General features: G+C 34.7%; 1 protein-coding gene across 1 annotated transcript in view; it reads left to right on the top strand.

Moving 5' to 3' along the window:
- Nucleotides 1–23,227, top strand: part of LOC149784593 (uncharacterized) — a 160,091-nt gene that overhangs the window by 83,506 nt on the left and 53,358 nt on the right. The window contains exons 8-9 of the mRNA XM_089933014.1: nt 6,013–6,160; nt 14,794–14,936. Of these exons, the coding sequence (XP_089789140.1) occupies nt 6,013–6,160; nt 14,794–14,936 (291 nt within the window). The remainder of the gene's footprint in view (nt 1–6,012; nt 6,161–14,793; nt 14,937–23,227) is intronic.

The raw sequence follows: 23,227 nt of genomic DNA, 5'->3' as shown, positions 1-23,227 counted from the left end.
TCAGTACTCAGAACTGAATAGACTTTGGTTAAAGAAATTTAGTGTTAAATTTTAAAAGAATAGTTTATATCTAATTTAAAATGAGTAAATGTGCATACATGACCCATATGACCTGTGCTATAAGAGAATTGAATCATCTGCATATTGACTTGTTAGATATTCATAGTTGTTATTGTTATACCATTTATATCGTGATTATTTTCTAGAGCAGCAGTTGATAATTCTAGAGTTAATATGAATATATATATATGGGGAAAGGGGGTCACCCTGCCTGACCCCATTATATCTAGGGAAAAACTGAGAACAGTGTCCATTATTTAGCTTGATGTATCATGATAAAAGGTTTGAAACCGTTTCGGGATAGAGGGAACAATACAGAAAAAGTCCTTAAAAATATATAAAGGACCATTCTATTGAATCAAAAGCATTTTCAATATCAAGAGGAACTAAAAGTGCTGGTATATCATCTTACGCTGTAATTCTCAGTGAAATAAGCCATAAGGTATATACAGTCACCATTATATTGACCCTTCAAGAAAACTGGTGTTTCACATATATGATCTGTGTTAAAGCCTTGTTTATTCTGGAAGCAATATTTGATGATGAACATTCAAAAGAGAAATGGGTTGCCAATATTTTAGATTAAAGTTTGATTTTCCTTCTTAAGGAAAGCGTGGTAACCCCTTGCATTTGTGTAATTGTTTTCACATGTATAATTTAGGTTTCTAACCTAGAATGGCCCATTGTCATCTGTTCGACAACAGTTTACACCTTGATTGTCCAAAATATAGCACCAATGTACGATATATTTGAACTGGGCAGAGCTAATGCTTAGGTGCAAATGAATTGGGTTGAATTTTTTTGAAATTACGCTAGACGTTAATGCTAGAGAAAGAGGAAATAATTATGACAAAAATGTTCTGTCCTATGATCACATATCAGAAATGATATAATGGACGTCAAATTATAATTAACTGGTAAGACCTGGAGTATATGGCGGCTCGCGAAGTCGGTTGTCAAGGTGTGGACTAACGTTAATAATTTTATTGGCAATTAATTTGCTTCATTTGGCGGAATGTTAAAATTGCCTTAATCATTTATTATTTCACTGGATTAATTTCTGATAAAATATCAGCATTTGTTTGATTGCACTTTAAAATATAATCAGTTAGACAAAACAGGAATATATGGATTCTCGCGAAGCCTGTTTTGAGCATAGGATTGTTTAATTGGCGATTAATTTGCTTCAATCGGCAAAACATGTAAAACCTTGAGTATTGGAATTACTGGATCATTCAGAATAAAGTAAACGGACAGAACATTCAATACATACCTCTGAACCTCAAAATCACAACGGCAAAAGGAAGTATATTTGTTCTGTCCTAGCCTCGTAAACGACCTGCTGGCAATAAATTTCTGAACCTCAGACTCCAAAACAAGCAGAAAGATAAAAGACACCAAAACAAGCAGAAAAATAATGTCAGCTATGAGGAGAAGGAGAAGAGTCAAGCTCCGAAATTTGTTAAATAATTGAAGAATGAGGAAACGTGAACTGATAATACTGTGTTGGACCTCCTCGATATCTGAGTAATATATAATATTCAAGATCTGACTTTCGACTCTTGAAATTTTAATTTTGACTCTTGAGATTTTGGAGTCAAGGGTCAACCAACTCTTCAGTTTTGAAATCTATTGAGAACCCTGTTAAGGGACTTGTGGAGTCAAATAATGTATTTAGATGAGAGTTTTTGACTTTGGGATTTCTGGTGGAATAAAGGTTTTCTTTTCAATTAAAATGTTATTCTGATCTATTATTTCGCTTCCATCATCAAGGATACGCATCAATATCAGTTATTCACATTAATGTCTTTTCACAGAGTTACAAAATAATTTAGAGCGTATCTCCCCACCCCCGAACTTACCATCTTGCTTTTGGTGTTAAGATGATGCCTTTAACTTTGTCTTCCAGGAGAATTTTCAGATTTGCTTCTAATGTGCCATTCTCATGGACATCATCTTCAGGATTTTCATCATATAGACGTTTTAATTTATAGTCAGTCTCAATTTCTTTGGCTGATACTTTTGTTGTTTTTCTTTAAAAAAGGAATAAGAGTTTTACCACATATCACTAGTTTCAAAGTTTACTAAAACCAAATGATATTTATCTTGAAAGACTGATTGTTATTCATCTTACTTTGACCAATACTAGCACATAAACAGTTTGTAATGATATTTACAAATTTGGGGTCACTCAAAAGGCTTTATTAAATTTCCTTGTACCTCATCCTCTTATTGTTTCACTAAATTTAAAGAAGATGGAAACAGTAAAATGATCAGATTTTGAAACTGATGTCAGTATTAGAGCTTGTCAGATACGTTTGACAGACTTATGTCACCATTGGAGCTTTTCAGATACATCGGATGGTTTGATGGCAATACTAGAGCTTGTCAGATATGTTTGAAGGTTTATGTAAATATTAGAGCTTGTCAGATACATAGGATGGCTTGATGTCAGTATTTGAACTTGTCAGATATGTTTGAAGGTCTGATGTCAGTATCAGAGTTTGACACTGCTGCTATATCAGCCAACAAATACTGATATGCTGTAACAATACCTTTACCAATATCTGAAACGTTTTCGCATTTCAAGTGTTCTTCTTTTGCAAAAACTAATAGGGATAGAGAAGAGGTAGAATTAGCCATTAATTCATTTATTTTACTGCCTGTTTGTTGGTAGATGCACACAGGTGCCCGCTCTGCACATGCAGCAGTTAAGAACGAAATAAACAACTTTGCTTGCAATACAATAATCAATAGCAGTTTCAGAAATATTCCACATATATAGTATATAAAAAAATTGCCATCTAAAATGGCATGAAGGAAAGAGAAAATTAAGCCATATTTGGTGAAAAGGTAGAGTACTTACGCGACTTATGTCAGATTATTTGCATAATGAAACCAGAAGTCCAAGATTTTACACTTGATTTGAGAGAAAACAAGATAATATTTGTGTGTGCGTGTGTAAGATATGGAAAGCGCTTATGTTACAAGAGACACTGCTGTTTTGAGATTTAACAAAATTCCTTAGTATAAGATAGGCTGTACAAGACAGCCTCTATAACCAGTGCATGTAGAAAACCCCAGTGAGAACCACCGACCCATGGGAAGCTACTGTCAAGGTTTGTCACATACCTAGTAGCTGAACCAGAGACTGAATCCCACATGGACAGGTGAGATGGCAGAGGTCATTAAAGGCAAGCACTTAAGACCACTTGGCCACCCAGTGTCCCCTAGCCAAAGATGTCATTGGGAAATAAAGCACTGCTTTGTTTAGAGTGCAGTCTGTTGAGAAATCTGTTTAATTAGCATGAATGAAAATTTACTGAACATTATATCTGTGCTTGTATAAGAGTGTAAACAATTGAGAAATCTGCTTGCTTCTTTAACATATAATTAACATTTTCCGAACGCTGAATATTGTTTTGTCAGTGTCTGATAGTAAAGTATCAAAATGAGGCTGCAGACCAAGTTACGACAGTCCATCCAGATGGTTTCCTAAAAAAATTGTTGTTTTTTATCATGTATGAACATGTTTTTTTTTAAACACAATGGCATTTAATTATCAACGGTTTACAGATAAACATTTCCTGTTTTAATATATAATGACTTCATATTGGGCTTTTGTAAGCTCATATCATGCCCAGAGTAGCATACGCCATGCGCATATTAGTATCAGATGTATATTTTGCTTAATGCATAACCATTGACTAATTATCAGGTGTGTTTTTTACTTAATGTATAACCATAGACTAATTCTTGACTATTTATATTATTGTTTCATGGAAATTAGCAGTGAAAACGCATTTGTTGCGGTTGGAGGTGTGGGATGTTGTTAAATTGAAATTTGGATCCAAAAACTTGTTTTGATTTTTAGAGCAGATTATTTGGGACTAAATTCAAATTAGAGGTTAATATTCATATGCTGAGGATTTGGATTTGATGAGTTTTAGGGTATCTCTTTATATACAGATGTTTCTAAAGATGTTTTGGATGCAGGCTCAAGAATACTTTTTTGACCAAGATAATATATATGTTTATTTATATTGCCTTTTCAAGTACATTATGCTAAATATATATCCTGTGTATGTTATTGATATTTATTAGCCATTTTACGTAGAATTTTCTTTTTATGGACATGATTTGAAACCACCATACCAACTCTTGTAGTGCCATTATATGCATTAGAGTTGTGTAATAAATAAAGAGAAACAGCATGATTCCAATCTGATACATTAGTGTACTTGAAAAATTCAGAAGAAAATCATTATTTATACTGGACTGAGACTAAATTACATCATAGCAAAGAGGGAGGAGGGAATAGTGCAATACAGTCTTGTAAGTATTATATAATTAAATTAGTTTACCTCCCCTCCACCACAGAAAACAAAACGAACGTTAACTAATAGTAATTCATTACATTCGTTCAGTTCATTGTTGCATTTGCTAACCAGGTGGGATGAACTGTCAAGTAAAAATGTAGTCAGTAGAATGTTTTACTGCAGAATACGGGATGGTTGGACAGATGGTTGGCTGGTACACTTGAGCCCAAAGCATAAATTTCCATGTGGTGTAACATTGATCAAACATGAAATGATGAGAAATTGGAGTTGATTATTGTGGGGCTTATACGATTAGACCCCAAATCATAGATGTCATCATTTTTGTGTAAAATTGATTGAAGGTGAAATGATGCGAAACTAGAGTTCCTTCTTGTGGGGGTGGTCAAATTGTTGTTGTTGTTATTGGGTTTAGTGCCATTTTTCAGCACAAGATATGCTTCTGCTAGGGTTCAAGTCTAGGATTCGGCCACAGTGGGTATGAGAGATTTCTTGCCAGTAGCTTCTGGTGGGTTGGTGGTTCTTCCCGGGGTTTTCTCGGGTTCTTCCTCCACCATTAATACTGACCTCCATGCGTAGCCAATCGTATGCTGAAAATGGCGTTAAACCCCACAACAACAACAACAACAACAAGATAGGCTTTCTCACGTACCCATATAGGCAAAGGTGAGATGACAGTGATCTGTAGCTGTGAGCGCTTTAAACCACTCGGCCACTCATAGTCAAATTGGATCCCGAATCATATATGTCCTCACTTTGATGTATTTTTGATATTAGGTGAAATATTGACAAGTTAGAGTTAATTCTTGTCGGGTATGTTCATTGGGGCCGAAAAGCATAAATATCCTCTTTGATCAAAGGTGAAATGATGCTAACCTGGATTTGATACATGTGGGGGCTGTTACAAATGGGCCCAAAGGTATTAATGCCTACATTATAGTTTAACATTGATCAAATGGTGAGAAGTTCGATATGATTCTTGACCTCCAATTAGTACCTACAAGAGGGAATTATGTCCATGGATTAAGGACTAGACTTTGAATAATTAATACAATGTAATTCATTAGTAGCAGGTGAGAATTTCTTTTATTAAAATTATTTGTGTCCCCCTCCATTCTCCCCTCTCCCAACTATGCCATTGGTCTTTGCAAGCAGATCAGAACAATTTCTGTGTTGCGATTATGGTAAATCTATATAATATCTTTCCAATTTGAATTTGTAATAACAATATCTATATTTACAATGATTTTTGTATGTTACATAATTATGTTTACCATGATTCATTTATGTTGCATTACCATATCTCACTAAACAGTGATTATGTTTTCTTACTGAGACGGCTCGTTCCTCTTGCTGAGTAGGACAACCAGTCAACTATTTCTTGTACTAGGAACATTATATATTAATTAATTACAAAAAATGTTGAAAATCGAAAGACCCAATACTGAAGCAGCACATGCAATTCCAATGTTTGAATACAACTAGTGTTTCAAAAGTGCATGACCGCAAGCTAGCTAGAAATGCTCAATATGCATATTATACTAAGTTTTGGAATTTGTACATACTTTCTACAATGGAGTTTATCCAGTCTTGTTTAATTTCTTCTTGAATCTAGAAATTATCACCAGCAAAAGGTAAAGAGTCTGAGACACAGATCAAGCCATCTGAAGTAGTAGAATGCATCCAGCCAACCACATCTACTCCTATTCAACCAATGAAAACGGAAGGGATAGGAGAGGTGACCCATGTCAGAAGCATGGCAGGTAGGTCGAGGGGATGCATTCAAATTCATGAATAATTATTTACGGTATGAGAGATGCATCTTTCCACTGATCACGTATTATCCTCTGATTAAATTGATTATGGCATTTATTCTAATCAAACTTGATGCAAACAGCATCTTCAAACTTGTAGTTGGTTAACACTTGGTAATTTCTTCAATGATCCAGTTTAGAGAACCATATGAAGTGACTCTTAAAGGCAGGTAATCAATTAATAGTGGTGTGATTTCTACAATATTTTGGTTTTCTATTTTACGGTTGTTTAAGTTGGGTTATCACTTAATGCAGATGTAAATTGCACAGCAAAGTTCTAATACAGTGTGGCTGTTTAAGGCATATGCCCAATTAATACAAATGTATTGTCCACATAATTATGTTTGTAATATTTCTACTGTACAATAATTAAGTGGATTGCTAAAACATGGTTGTGTATTGGAAATGGTTGCTTAATATAGCTGTAACATTTACAATAATTCTTTTTCGTAGCCCCTAACAAGTGCCTTTAAGGCAGGAATTCCTTTAGTGCAGGTGAATATAGAAGTAGAGATTTGCACTATTGAGTAGCAAAATTATTATGATCAGTAACATTCTTCCATCAGGGCACACATATGCTAGGTGCTGAGGAGTTTCTTTCTTTTATCGTTTTCTGTATGTACTCATACATGCCTTTTTTTCACTGCATCTTTATTTGTCAATGTTTTGTTTTGTAATGTGTCATTAAGAATATTAGGTTTTATTCTTAGTCAACACCTTTGTGTTAATATATATATATATATATATATATATATTATATATATATATATATATATATATATATATATATTTATATATAGTGGTCATTATTACTCACACTTGGTACGTACATGTTTAGTTGTTATTAGTCACACTTGGTGCATGCAAGTTTAGTGGTCATTAATAGTCACATTTGGTACTTACACGTTGAGTGGTTGTTATTAGTGACACTTTGTACATATAAATTTAGTGGTCATTATTACTCAGTTGTTACATACATGTTTATTGGTTGTTATTAGATACACATGGTACATTCAGGTTTAGTAGTTGCTATGAGTCACATTTGGTGCATACAAGTTGTTGTTATTAGTCACGCTTGGTACATACAAGTGTAGTGGTTCGTATTAGTCATATCTGGTACATACAATTTGATTTGTTGTCATTGGTCACATTCTGTACACATACGTTTAGTTGTCATTATTAATCACTTGGTACGTACAGGTTTAGTGGTTGTTATGAGTCACACTTTGTACATATAAATTTAGTGGTAATTATTGGTCACTTTTACATACATGTTTAGTAGTTGTTTTTAGTAAAACATGGTATATACAATTTTGGGGTTTGTTATGAGTCATATTTGGTGCATACAGGTTAAGTGGTTTTTACTAGTCACACTTGGTACATACAAGTTTAATGGTTGTTATTAGTCATACTTGGTACATACAAGTTTCATGGTAATGAAAGTAATAGAGTTTAGTTGTTAGGCTTGTCTTGTTGCACAGTGACTGTTCAGGTAACGCCATGTCAGTTTTCTTCCACTTGATTTGTATTTCCTTTATAAAGCCATCCTGGAAAGGAAGTGTTTTGTCTTCTTGTTAACTTTGTGGGGGGATAGACCAGAATAACGTAAGTCAATATCTGTCATCTGTTGTCCATTGTCTGTCGTCCATCAGTCCTTTAGCACACGTGCGTCATCCCTGCTTCTCCATAATCTGTTTACCATATTTAATTGTGTCTAGTACAGACTTCTTCGCCTAATTCTCTTATTTTCAGTTAGAGATGTGCGTTTCATACAAGAACTTAAAGAAGAAAACCAGATTTGTGATATCTTAAATATGTTGCGCATTGCATTGTAACTAACCTGTTTACTAGTACTGTGTCTTGTTAAGAAGCAAATAATGCTTAAAAATTGATAATCTTGTTCTTGTATTGTATTTGTTAACAAACTTGTTTCAGTTCACATCACTGTGTATCATTTTATTCTGTTCCGCGACTGAAAATACATGTACATAATGACTGGTAACCTGTTATTTCTAAACCTTTACAAAGTACCACATTGTAATGGAACAAATATGATTATTACTTTAATACCAGTTAATGTTGATTTTTCCATAAATGTGAGTGAAATACGTTTTTCCTGCAGTCGGACTTAGTTGAATTGAAATACATATATAATATTTTGAATTCAATTTGTTAATATTTTATTCAGAGGCACATTTGGGGGACCTATCTTTGTATTACTGTTAATCTTCTACAGTAGCAAAGTTGGAAACACATTTCTTTGTAAAACAAACTTGTTTCTTAGATTTATTTATCATCTCATATCTTAGTATTTGATACATCTTTGAGGATATACAATGATGTAGACTTCAGTGACTCATTTTGGTCCGTTTATGGTAATCAGTTACGGTTAAGCTTTGATATGTTAAACAAAGTTACAATGCATCTATGTAACTTTGCAGTTTATTGTCTTGATAGGTTAAACAAAGTTACAATGCATATATGTAAATTTGGAATTTATTGTCTTTACTTCTGAAAATAAGCTTGGTTCTTTGTTACAACAGTATGAGCAATATTTAATTGACAGCGTGGTGTTTTTAACTTTGGACAGCGCTGTATACACTCGACCACTTCTTTCAAGGAAATGGGCAGCTAAAGCTTTGATATGCTAAACATACCGGGAGACATTTTGCTTTGTCTACGTACTGGATAATTTGTTGTTTGTTTACTTGTCATCAGGACCACTCTGGAGGCCTAGTGATTAGAGCGTCCGCCCTGGATGCGGAAGGTCATGGGTTCGAACCCCCGGTCGAGTGATACCAAAGACTGTAAGAATTGTACACCAGCTGCCTCGCTTGGCGCTCAGCATTAAGAGGTTAGTGTTAAGACTGGTCGGCCTGAGGTCAGGATAATGTGACTGGGTGAGACATCATGCTACATGTCTGCGGTATGATGCCCAAGTGCTAAACATCACTTTAAACTGCCACACTGCAGACATGTTAGCTATATGACTGGAGAATTGTTAAAGCTAAGTTAAAAATCTAAACCAAACACACACACACTTGTCATCATAAATAAACTTGGTTGTTTGCTCTCTATCTCATTTTAATGCACAACATTTGATACTTCTTTGTTACAATACAGTGAGCGTGTTTCATTGACTCAGCATTTTGTTTTTAAAAGCATAAATTAGTGCCGGCTAATTATTTGCTGTTTCAGACATCATTACAATACAATGTCTTGATAAATTTTATCTAGGACACATAAATACATTTGAGATATGTCATGATAACCCAAATACGTATAAATACTGGTCCAGAACTTGCACACAGCATCTTGTGTGCAATCACGAATCTGAACGAATAGAGTCAAAGTCAACATGGGCCATGTAAGAACCTCGTCCACAACAAAATAACAGTTAACCATTATTGTCCATGCAGAAGCACATGATAACTAAGCTGCCGGAAGTGAGTTATGTAAGGAAGTGGAGAAGAATGAAATAAAAACTGAAGAAAATGTCTACAACAAAAAGGCAGACAGATGGACAGTTGCAAATTACGCAGTCATATAGAGTGGAAACCGTGAATGAGTCATGGATAGAAAAACAAAAAAAACAAGCAGTCTCAGTATCCACGACAGAGATTCCCTTTCATGCCATAACAATTGCATAGTGAAAAAAATGGACAACTTCAAGGGACCTGTCAGCAGGCCTATGCATTTTTGCGAGGGCATAACTTATCAATTCATCGATGCATTCATATGGCTCTAAAGCTACCAGAAGATTATGAAAACAAAATACTAGAATTCCAGAGATTCATTATTGAACTGTGCAAGAGATCCAAGTTTGAGTTAAGAAATATATGATGTGCTGACCAGATGCCTACGTCATTTAATCTTCCATCCAACATCACTGTCCATGAAAAGTGTTAGCACCATCATAGCTACAACAGGCTACAAGAAAACTTGTTTTGCCATGATGCTTGCCTTTACTACTGATGATGGAAAGTTTCCACCCCTTATTTTCAAGAGGAACACTCTTCCGAAGGTTGAAGTGTGACCAAAGGGAATAACTGTTAAGTGTTAGGACATGGGGTGGATGGATTTAATATAACATTAATGAAGGATTGGACAAAAAAGTATATGGGAAAAATGACCTGGAGGTTACCCCAGAAAAGGTTTATTAGTTCTGGGTGCCTTCTGATGCCACACGTTAGGCCACATCAAGGACATAAGCTAGACTATTGGAACACTGTGGGAATAATTTCTGGTGGTACGACATTGTGATACTCCTGTCCTGAGATGTAAACATCAGCAAGCTCATGAAAACCATTCTCCAATCAAAATGGAATGAGCTGTATGCTGGAGACCAACACACAGTTACACCATGTGGAAAGATGCATGGACCAATCCAGATCCAAGCATCATTACCCATGCCTTCAACAAGTACTGCATCGCAAAATGGATGGCACAGAGGATGACGTCTTATGGTAGGACGATGCTAAGCATGAAGACCACCCAGAAATATTATCATGCAGAAAACCAATGAGGGAAGACATACAGTCACTTTTCTAATGTGATGACAGCAGTGAGAAATTTGAGGGATTTGATCTAATTGACTGAATTTCTTCAACAAGGCAAACTAAAAATGGCCCATATAAGGGCCATCGCTTTAATCAGAAAGATACACTGTACACTCAAAATTGCCACTTTTTCATTCACTATATAAAATGGACACCTCTTGTTACTTTATAAATGCATAGTGAAGTCATCAAGATTTTAACATTTATTACATGACCTGCACATTATATAGTAGGATATCATTGTTTCTCCTTATTCTGAGTCAAATAAAGCTTAGGTGTAATACTCCATTGCGTGTTATACACACCAAAATATGGTTTATAATTACCATGAAACTTTTCATACACATTCGCCCAGTGGATTGAGTTGGCCTTAAATGAAAATGCTGCCTCTTGGACATCCAATACGGCTGCCATGGCAACTATTTTGAAAAGGCTATTATGGCTACATGTAAAAAGAAAAGTCATCAAAACATGGGGTACTTTTCATTATGCCTAATTGGTCATAGTTGAAATTGGTTTTGATCTGACATCAAATATGGCCACCATGACAGCCATCTTGAAAACATTGTTATTACTATTCCTCTTGAATAGATCATCATTCAGCTTGAGGTTTTCACTAAAGGATTTCTTACAATATCTGGTTTGTCTGATGTCTGAAATGAAAATAGCACCAGTCTGACGTATAATATGGCACCACAACAGGTACGTGTATCTGAAAATCTTGTTATTGCTACTCTCCTGAAATGGAAAGTCATAATGACATGATCTTCACCAAAAGCCAACATTAACCAACATTTCACTTTGCATTGTATAGTATTTATTTTACCCAAATATATATTATCAGATTATTAAAATCCAAAATAACTGTAGATAAAAGCATTGTGTAATGAATAATATCATGAAACGAATACAAGCACCTGCATGATTGGGCTTTTGGGATCGATAAACATTGCACAAAAACCTTTCTTGTCAATCTGAACATATCAAGTGAATTATGTTCCCTGTTCATTTTCACTAACCCATATTACATTTTCTTTCTCCTAAGTTAGGTTCAAGACAGTAAATCCCTGTTTTATTACCTGTAATACGCACATTTAAACATCTCTGGTCAGTCATTTCATAATTGGCAAGTAACTGTTTAGTAGTTTTAACTAGGGTCTGTTTTTGATCACTAGCAACAAATGTGGAATACATTATACACAGGCGTTTTTGAGCATATATATAATTACAGCTCATGAAGTTTTGTCTATGATAAAAATATTCCACTGTGTTTTGATCACATCATCAACTGACCTTTTAAAACAACACTATCTTGCTCAACAAGTCAGACAGCAGTCTTCCAGAACAGAGGTCATCTCACAAGGACTTGCTACATTTAACAAGATTCAACCTCTTCAAAATTATAGGGTACGACAAAGAATTATATGACTCGTGTAAACATCCAAATCAGCCTTGAGTACCTACAAAATTCAGGATTTGACTGTATACACTTTATTCAGTATCAGAAATGTTGCTCCTCTTCATAATTTTGCATCACTGTGATATACTCATCATGTTATGTCATGGGGATACATCAACATGTTTGTGTGTGTGACATAATGTTATGTCATGGATATGGGCATACATCAGCATGTTTTTGGCATAATGTATGCTTAGGTGCAGATCATTTTATAGAATGTTATTTTGTTTGCCGATTCTCACAACTTTTATTGGCAGATTCAACGAAAAAGTGTTAGAACAGAAATTCAGAAATTTTGCAAATATCTCTCATGCATAAAGACATACATACATAGTACCACAGTATAGTCATTTTGAAAATAGAAGAACGAAAATGCTACGTTTCCAGCTGTTTTCATAATGAATTATACATGAATATAGCAATATAGCAATTTGTATACATCACGTGCAGCAAAATACATATTAAGAATGCATGATTACAAGTAACATCTTGTCAAGAGAACACACCTGTTAATGCTTAAAACATGTCTGTTTCAGCTAAATTTGAAATCATGTTAATGAGTTGTCAGCTGCATTGCCCAGTCTAGGCAATGGTCCAATTCTATGGTATATGATGCGAGGTAGATAATCTTCTGTTGTTGGTGCAGTTGTAAACATGTTAATTCTAACTGTCCCATATGTGTACAGTTTAAAAATATCTTATCTTCCTTTTCACAGAGAGAGAATGTTTGGTTTCCACCATCGTGGGCTATAAAGCACTTTCATCATTGGCCTGATTGCTTTCTGGAATCGCGACTTGTGTGCACTCACTCATCACTCAAAATTTAAGACGGGATCGGGAACGAATGAGTTAAGTGATGCACTGAAAACATGTCAATTATTTGGCAAGATCACAAGTAGTTCCAATAATCACCATTTGTTACTTGGCATCAAGCAAGCATCACAGATGTGGGTTGATCCAAGGATTGTCATGCCAAAAAACAATGTTGCCTTTATAAGCCAAGGCAATAAGTTTAAACATTTACAGGAAGATGTGGTACTCTCGTTGGCATTGAAAAAGTAAATGTGCTAAATGTACAGCTCAATCAAAATGACTATCAACTTGAAAACAAAGTGATTGCTGCCTTTACCATTTAAGGGTTAATTGGGTCACACATATTGGCAGAAAACATAGGAAATATCACATGGGTATTAAATCAAAGTTATGGAAAGAGGAAAATATGACTTATATCGAAATATTTATTGTATCAATCACGGTTTTTGTACAGCAAAACACAAATATTAATACAAATACTGGTTGTTAGGACTTGCACGAAAACAGACGCAATATGCTTCCATGATAAACAACATTGACCGACATTTCACTTTGCATTGTAAAGTATTTAGTGTACCCAAAAATATATTGTCAAATTATAAAAATCCAGATAACTGTAGATAAACGTATTGTGTACTGAATACTGTCATGCAATGAATACTAAGCCACGCATACCCTATATATGTTTCGGAAAAGGAATAATTGCATAATAAGGTAAAGATATTTGAATTTACAATATTTTTGTGTGATGCAGACATCCACACTTTCCAACATTATCCCTTGATTCAAAACATTGTTTGCATGACATGCCTAAAATATGACCCCTACTCTCTATCAATAAAGTTTCAGTAAAAAATAGTCAACTTATAAGCGAGTCCATATGGAAAGATAAAGTGGATGGAAGGATTCCATGCTGAGCCAGGAGGATCCCCTCACCATTAATGAAATGGCGAATTGTGGGTTTAAAGCACAAAGGGGAGAAAAACATAAATTTGATTTGTAAAATTGCTGAAACGTACTGAATAAGTTTCTAAAAGACAATAATCATTTAAATGATTATCAATTTATTGTTACACTTGCCTTGGCAATAGCACAGAAAATATATCACATTGGCTTCCATGTGCATGCCTGTACATTGATTTATTATCAAACCTACTGTGTCAAAAGCATGACATAGCAATCATACTTGGATTCATGTGCATGCTTGTGCATCAGTTTGTTATGAAACCTGCCTTGTCAGTAGCATTACATTGGCATTCATGTCAATGCATGTACATCAATTTGTTGTGAAACCTGCCTTGGCAGTAACATTACATTGACATTCATGTGCATGCCTGCACATTATCATTTGCCAAATGATGTCAATGTCAATTTGTTACACTTTGGTGATATGTTCTGGAGCATGTACAGTTGGCCTTTTCTTATGTTATATAGGATACATATTGATGTAGACAACAATTTTTTTTCAGAAAAAATACCAGTTTACCCACTTCTTGTGGGAAGCTCCTTGTAAAGGCCGTTGACATCGTCTTGTACTGTATTCTAGAAAGACCCAAGGAACACATTTAATTCTTCTTATCTTGCCCCGACTGTGTCTGTGTCTGCATAGAGACATTGGTATACATTAGTGGTGAAAACTAATGAAGACAGGATCAATATATGTCTACATTTTCCATTTATAAAATATATATTCATAGTTCAGTTCTTTATATTTATAAGGTAAAGATTGCAGTAATATATCCCTTTTACAGGTGCCCATGCCCTCCCTGCTGATGATCATGTCGAGAAAAACCAAAAGCGGACAAAGAAGAAAAAAGTGAAAAAATCTTTAATGTCCACTCCATCTGCTGAAGAACCTAATGGAGAAATAACTGAGTGTGTGGATGCAGTTCAGGTATAATTTAGGTCACATGACAATTTGGCTTCCAGTGGGTTGGTGATTCTTATAGGGGTTTTCCTGGGTTCTTCCTCCACCAGTTGTTCTGGCTGCAATGTATAGCTTATCATACACTGAAAAAATGGCATCAGACCCAGAACAATAACAAAAACAAAACAAAAAAGATTTCATCAAGGCTTGATGAGAGAAGTTAAAGATATCTCATTTTGCTTCGAAGCATTGTTGTCAATGACATCAGCAGATTTTAACATGTAGTTGATGACTGCAAAATGCCATTAATGTAGCATTGTCATAAATAACTGATACATTATGATGTCCATTTTAAAGTTCCCAATATACATCCATAATGCATCTATAATGATGGCTGAAATATTTGGAAGTAATCATCTGGTTGGCTCGCAGTACTGTATGTATTAATTATCTAGATATGGTACCGATCTAATTTTACATGATCATATTCTATCACAACAAACTTTTCATTTACAACACAGTGGTATATACTTGAAATGAATCATGATAATTACAATATACAATGTTACAAAATGTAATGTTTTCATATTTAAATCCTGAAATAATTATTTTCACCTGAAGATATTCCATTTATGTCAGTGCTGAAGGTTCGTTTGTTGATTATGGCTTGGATGTACACAATAGCTATAAGTAAATACAGCTATTAAAGTAATCTGTTTCTTGTTGAAGTAATCTGTGGTGGATTCAATCTCTGGAATGGTTCCAGGAAACCAGTATGTCTGTTTAGGTAAAATACAAGGCATGATCCATTTCAGAGTATTTGTTAAATATCTCCTAAGTTGGACAAGATGACTACTATGCATGATTCATACCTTATAGAAAAGTAAAAATTAAGTAGCTCCTGGCACAATTTGTATGCCTGTACTAGCTGAACAAGGAATCTAGTAGTATCCAGTCTATTGGATTAATGTTGCTTCAAAGTAAGCACATTTCTTATTATCTTGACAAGTATAATTAATGGTTGGGGAATGTTCTTGAACAGGTGAATAAACTTATTCATCTGTCAGTGTACCTTTTGTTACAATTCTTATAATGCCATAATTTTTGAACTTGTGGCTCCAGTGTAATGGAACATTTCAGTTCCAGATATATATGGTGCCGATATTTTCAGACATCATTTTTGGGTATGTGGGTACAATGCCAGGAGAGTTTGTCTGATAGGGCTTTTGTCTGTCCGTTTCCATAGGGGCCATCATCCATAGCTGTGTTTATTATTAGTGAGTCTAAATTGGGTTTTTGTTTGTTTTCATTGGGGTCAGCATCTATAGCTGCAGTAATTGCTTTTACCGAATATAGATAGGGCTTTTGTTTGTTAGTTTTCATTTGGGTCAGCAACTATAGCAGTGTTGATATTGCTATCTCTATATAGGGTTTTTGACTGTCAGTTTTCATGGGGACCAGCATCCATAGCAGTATTAGCTGTTACTAAGTCTACATAATGGTTTTGTCTGTCAATGCTCATTATGGCCAGCATCCATAACAATGTTTGATATTACAATATCTAGATAAGTCTTTTGTCTCTCAATTTTCAAAAGTGCGGCATCCGTAGCAGTGTTTGATACTGATATGTCTAGATAGGGCTTTTGTCTGTCTGTTTTCATGGCGGGCAGCATTTATAGCAGTGTTTGCTGTTGCTGTATCTAAACCATTAGAAGGAATTTTCATCATGAAGTCATCTTATTCCAAAAGTAAGATGATTCTTCTGGATCGTTTAATATACCAGCAGGTCTACCATCTTCAGAATTAATCTCTTTTTGAAACACCTACCAATTTCGCATAATTGTCATGAAATATCGCAGAAACACCCACACTGCGACCTAGAGTGCATTTACTCATAATAAATTAACTACTTAATTTAATACTAACCAACTTTAAAATAGAAATACATCATATTTTCTTACACGTGACCGTAAAACTTAAAGAAAAAATCAACTGCCTTACTGAGACGATCTTGTTAGGGTTGATAGGTCTGTTTCAAGTTGAATGTCCCAAAATATCAGCATGCTGTAGCAATGCTTTGCTTTATGTATTTCTTTGGGAATGTATATAAGACCTTCCAAGAAGTGTGGACAATTTGAGGATTGAAAAAAGTGAACAACAAAATTGACATTCAGAGATATATGTGTCAAATTTTAAAAAAAATGACGCATATTTCTGATAGTGTAATAAACCCTTATAATTAATTATACAACTCTGAGACTTGATGTTCTCTTCACATTACTGACCGAAATTGCAATTAAAACATTATTATGCAGCAATGCAATGTATTCTGATGGAATTAATATGCAGCTATTCATGGCAGTGCAAACATTTATAAAATTATCACAAAAAAATTAACACAAAGGTCACAACCACAAAAGTGTATTACATCTTTATATTTTATAATTAAATGCTCTTTATAACCAGTTACTTATACTGGCTATGATATTGACCTAATTTACATCAGTAGACAATTATTGATTATTAAAATTTCTCTATAATAGGGGGAAACCGTTTTCAACAATTTTTAATATTTCTGCTGAATCCCCTTATAGATCATATTGTCACAAATCATACATGAAAATGTTTTCTTGAAAAAAACACACAAATAATCCCCTACCTGACCTTTAAAACCAATTTAATAATAATACCATTGGTTGTTTAATGTGACCAAAATCACCGCCATCATGTCTTCTACACAATCTAATTGTTATTGAGACTGCTTCTACAATAATTTATGATGGTAGCTAACTTAATATGTAACAAAGCTTTCTCATGGTCCTCAATACAGAAATATACAAAGGCAATCTACAGGCTGCATTTAACATCAAAGATCAAATACGTTGTATAACTATTTTATACTTCTACATCATAACATTGATACATTTTGTTGACGAATAAATGGCCTGAAGAAACTAGTGTCAGTTTAATGTAGCATTTGAGGGGCATACAAATGGTACATAGTTGAATGACAAATTCCTGGAAAAAGTCTTTCATGTGGTTATATTAGTATCATGAACATTGTTTCTTACAACACATATCTATGCAAATAGCCCTACTATTGAAATATGCAGTTATTTTTTTTAGGTGCATCATATCTATAGATTAATGGAAAGTTTAGTTTTGTCAATTACACACTTGCATAAATTGGATAGAATTACAGTATTGAGCATCATTTTATAATAATGGATTTGCTAAATAAGGAAGATGCATATGTTGTAGTGTTGTAAATAACACTGTCTTTATAGCTGAATAACAGAGTTACACTGGATAGGACCTTGGCCTGACATGACTCAGTTCAAAATATTGGAAGGCAGTTGTATAAATTTTTAAAGATTGACAATGACTAATCTCACGATAATTCTACACTTTCCATCCACAAAAGTGGATATAGTGACAATGACTTATCTCACGATAATCCCCCACTATCCATCCAAAATAGTGGATACAGTGACAATGACCTGTCTGACGATAATCCCACACTATCCATCCACAACAGTGGATGCACTGACAATGACTTGTCTCACGATAATCCCATACTATCCATTCACAATAGTGGATACAGTGATCATGACCTGTCTCACGATAATTCCCCATTATTCATCCACAATAGTGGATACAGTGGCAATGACCTGTCTAATGATAATCCCACACTATCCATCCACAACAGCGGACACAGCTACATTGAATTTATCTCATGATAATCCCACACTATCCATTCACAATAGCAGATGCAGTTACATTGATTTGTCTCATGCTGATTCCTCTACTATCCATCCACCATAGTGAATACAGTGACAATGACCTGTCTCAAGATAATCCCCCACTCTCTGTCCACAATAGTGGATACAATGACAATAACCTGTCTCATGTTACTCCCACACTATCCATCCACAACAGGAGATATTGTTACAATGAATTTATTTCATGATAATCCCACATTATCCATCCACAATAGCAGATGCAGTTACATTGATTTGTCTCATGATGATTCCTCTACTATCCATCCACAACAGTGGATGCAGATACAATCACCTGTCTCATGATTATCCCCTACTATCCATCCACAACAGTGGATACAGAGACAATAACCTGTCTCACAATAATTCCAAACTATCCATCCACAATAGTGGATACATTGACAATGCCTTATCTCACAATAACTCCCCAGTATCCATCCATAACAGTGGATGCAGTGAAATAACGTATATCACGGTAACCCCCAATATCCATCCACAATAGTGGATACAGTGACAAGGACCTGTCTCATGATAATCCCACCCTATCCATCCACAACAGCAGATGCAGTTACACTGAATTAATCTCATGATAATCCCACATTATCCATCCACAACAGCAGATGCAGTTACAATTAATTAATCTCATGATAATCCCACATTATCCATCCACAATAGCAGATGCAGTTACATTGATTTGTCTCATGCTGATCCCTCTACTCTCCGTCCACAATAGCGAATACAGTGACAGTGACCTGTTTCATGATAAACCCCCCACTAGCCATCCACAGTAGTTGATACAGTGACAATGACCTGTCTAATGATACTCCCACACTATCCATTCACAACAGTGGACACAGCTTCATTGAAATAATTTAATGATAATCCCACACTATCCATCCACAATGGCAGACACAATTACATTGATTTGTCTCATGCTGTTCCCTCTACTATCCATCCAAAATAATGGACACAGTGAGCAAATATTGTTTAATACCATATCCAATATAATGCCAGCTGGGGTTTACCTGCATGCTTACAAATGAGTATTAACTGCATTACATCAAGAGCCATGTCAATATAAAAAAGATCAAATCCAACCATGCAGCATTCGGTGAAGTGCTACACAGGGTTTGCGTAAGACCCAGCCAAATGACACAAGCCAAATGGATATACATGGTATAAGTAAGACCCAGCCGAATGACTCGAGCCAAATGGCGTTCCGGTGTACGAGTAAGATAGGACTGTCAACTCTTACAATTTTGTTATAAGTCTTATGAAAATTACCCTTAAAATCCGGACTTGCGGCCTACTGGCAAAAACTACAGGAAAATTATCGTTGCCGTAAAGTGTGGATAATTGGTTTATCCGTGTGTTATTTGGATCCGGGTTTCATCTTAGAATTAGCAAAATTAGTCTCACTTTAGAAAAGCTCGCTAGACACTTTAAGCTGCACGTATTTGTTCATGTGAAGTGTTTGCATGATCAAATCGTTGATTATAGAATTTTTAAAAATGGCATCCAGAAAGCAACGCATGTTTAAGAGGAAAATAAGCTTCTAGACATGTGTTACTAATCAACACAGAATAATAAAAAGGACTACACAGAATTTTGTGAATAAAAGATGGAAAGGAAACACGAAAATTAGACATCACGTGTCACTTTGAGTATGTCTCGTGGTGGGAGATATGATTACCTTCATCATGTGAAATGGAAAATAATTTCCACGAATTATGTCACGTTTACAGATAGAACAAGCCATTGAGCTGCATAAGGTTTGGAACTAGAGTTTGTGCAACTGTAGTAGTGGTAAATAAAGTCCACGCGTACTTTACAATGTTTTTAGTTGAATATAATGTTTATCGCTGATGCGTTGAACTTTTAATTACGTTTTCCAGCTTTACAGTAGCAGTTATATATATTTTAATACACCTTACTGAAAACTGGTCAATCTTACGGCAATAAGTAAACTGCCTTTATGTTGGCAGGTCTGGTAAGACATAAACAAGTGACACAAGCGAATGGCTTACAGGGTATGAGTAAAACCCAACGTAATGACACAAGGCAAATAGTTATACAGGGTATGCGTAAGACCCAACCAATGACTCGAGCCAAATAGCTTAACTGTGCCATCTTTTGTTTAAGATCATATCAGGTTAATATAAATTTTATTTGATGTTTGGTTTTATATTATGAAACTGTGTACCTTCTGCAGACTGAACAGTTAGTCTTGTGCTACATTATTCTTATGATATATCATGTCCCCAGTAATTCAGTGTGTGACAGGACTAGTTAAAGTCATTACATTATCATCAGTCCCCGATAACTCAACTGGGTGTGACAGGACTAGAGTCAATGAATATAATACTAATCATGTACTCCGAGTACTTTAACTGTGTGACAGGACTAGGTTCAGTTATTATAATACTAATCATCTATCCTCATTAACTCTGCTGTATGAAAGGGCTCCATTCAGTCATTATAATACCAATCATGTGTCCCCAGTAACTCAGCAGTGTGACAGGACTATCTTCACTCATTATAACGCCATTCACGTGTTTCCAGTAACTCAACTGTGTGACAGGACTATAGTCAGACTAAAGCAGTTTTGACGTTTTCAGTTGCATCCACTTGAAAATATGATGCTATAATTCTGCATTATTACTACTAGATTATGTGGGAGAATGTTTGAGAGAGAATATAGATTTGAGATGACTGCATATATCGTATTTTATTTTAATAAAATAGAGTTCCACCTTAATCATTATGTTATTTGAATTTTAATACAAGAAAACAAGGAAAGTATAGCTTCACTTTGTGTAGGTTTTACTTATTAGTTAATTTGTCCATAACGTCAAGTTAGCTTATGGGATAGCTCTTCATTGATCATTCATCAATAAGGTCAAGTTATTGTATGGTATAACTCTCCATTCGTCAGCCATCAATAATGTCAAATTAACTTAGGGTTTTCCATTGGGAATTCAGCAATAAAGATAAGTTAGCCTGTGGTTTGGTTCTGTATTTTTCATCATCAGTCTATCAGCAGTTGCATGCGTCTGTTCTTTAAATTATACGTCTAAACTGACTTTGATAAAACTTGGAATGTGGTCTTATGTTAGCAAGAGATCAAACAATGTTTGATAACCAGTGAAACTCATGTATAATAATATAGTTATCTTGCATAAAATGTGTTAAGTCTGAAGGCCATATTTCAGATTTTGATCCATGATAGCAAATGGACTTGTAACATCATGATCGCAGAAGAGTTTGATAACGAACGTGATCAATGAGTTTTAATTAGTTATTATTGCATCTGACTCATTCAGCTTGTACAATTGCAAGTTAAATCCACACATGATAAAAAGATGTTCCTGCTTCCAATGGGCTGACCTTGTCAGTAACTTAGTGACTATATTTATGATTAAGATTTTACACCAGTTTTATTATGAGTAAGACTGATAAATATTAATGAGGTTATCTTGCACTTTTTAACTGTTTTGTTATTTCTTTAAATGCATTATGTTAGAAGGGATTTTAATTAAAACTTTGTCAATAGGCATATGCTATCAGAACGTTAAAATGACTTTTATCTTGAATGAAATTGTCATTGTTAATCTATGCAGTCCTGGAGAGCGATATCAGGCTCACTTTTGTCTCTAGCATCACTGCACTTAAGGATCATGTAATTAATTTTGTTGTGTTTGGCGCAGCAATATGGTTGTGTTTGGACTACATTTATGTATTTTGTATCAACAATAAGATGTATACAAAATGATTGCAAAGTAAATAATCCTGACAGAGAGAAAAAATGCATCAAATTCATTATTAAAATTTTAAATGTAAGCACTGCAAGTCCATAAAGAGAAATATATTTTTGAAGAAAAAAAAAACAACATTGTCACCTTCTATCTTTTTTGTGCATACGTACTGAGGTTTGATTATTGTCAAAATGGTCTCCATATAACCACAATATATAGCATGTTATTACCATTATCATGGCCTGCATATAACCAAATCATATGGCTAGTTGGATTGCAGACTCATTATTGTTAGAAAGGCTTTCAAAACATATATCTTGTTGGCATGTAGACAGGTTGACAGAGAAATGAGTCCAGAGAGTTGTATCGTATACAAGTTTTAAAATGGGAACATTTTGAAATTAAATTAGATCACATTTTGATTAAGATGCACATAATGAGCGAATACAAAAGTAAAAGTTTAATAGATTTACATTTAAAATAGATAGTTTGCATGATCCTGTATCCTGCTTTGCAATTAAACCACAGAGAGTTGATATTGTCTGGCTGAAAAAACAAAAGTGAATGCAAAAAACAAAAGTGTAATAAAATTTACAAGACAATAACTTTAAAAGAGATAGTTTGCATGATCCTGCTTCCTGCTTTGCAGTTAAACCACATACAGTTAATATTGTCTGGCTGAAAACACAAAACTTCTGATGAATACACACATCAATTCTTTAACTGCTGTCCATGATACAATAGTTGCATTTGCCTTTATTCACCTTTTTGAAATATACATTTT

This window comes from Sinohyriopsis cumingii, chromosome 14 (assembly GCF_028554795.1).
Source record: "Sinohyriopsis cumingii isolate HCF-2022 chromosome 14, ASM2855479v2, whole genome shotgun sequence".
Taxonomy (NCBI): Eukaryota; Metazoa; Mollusca; class Bivalvia; order Unionida; family Unionidae; genus Sinohyriopsis; species Sinohyriopsis cumingii.
This window is presented reverse-complemented; position numbering and strand designations above follow the sequence as displayed.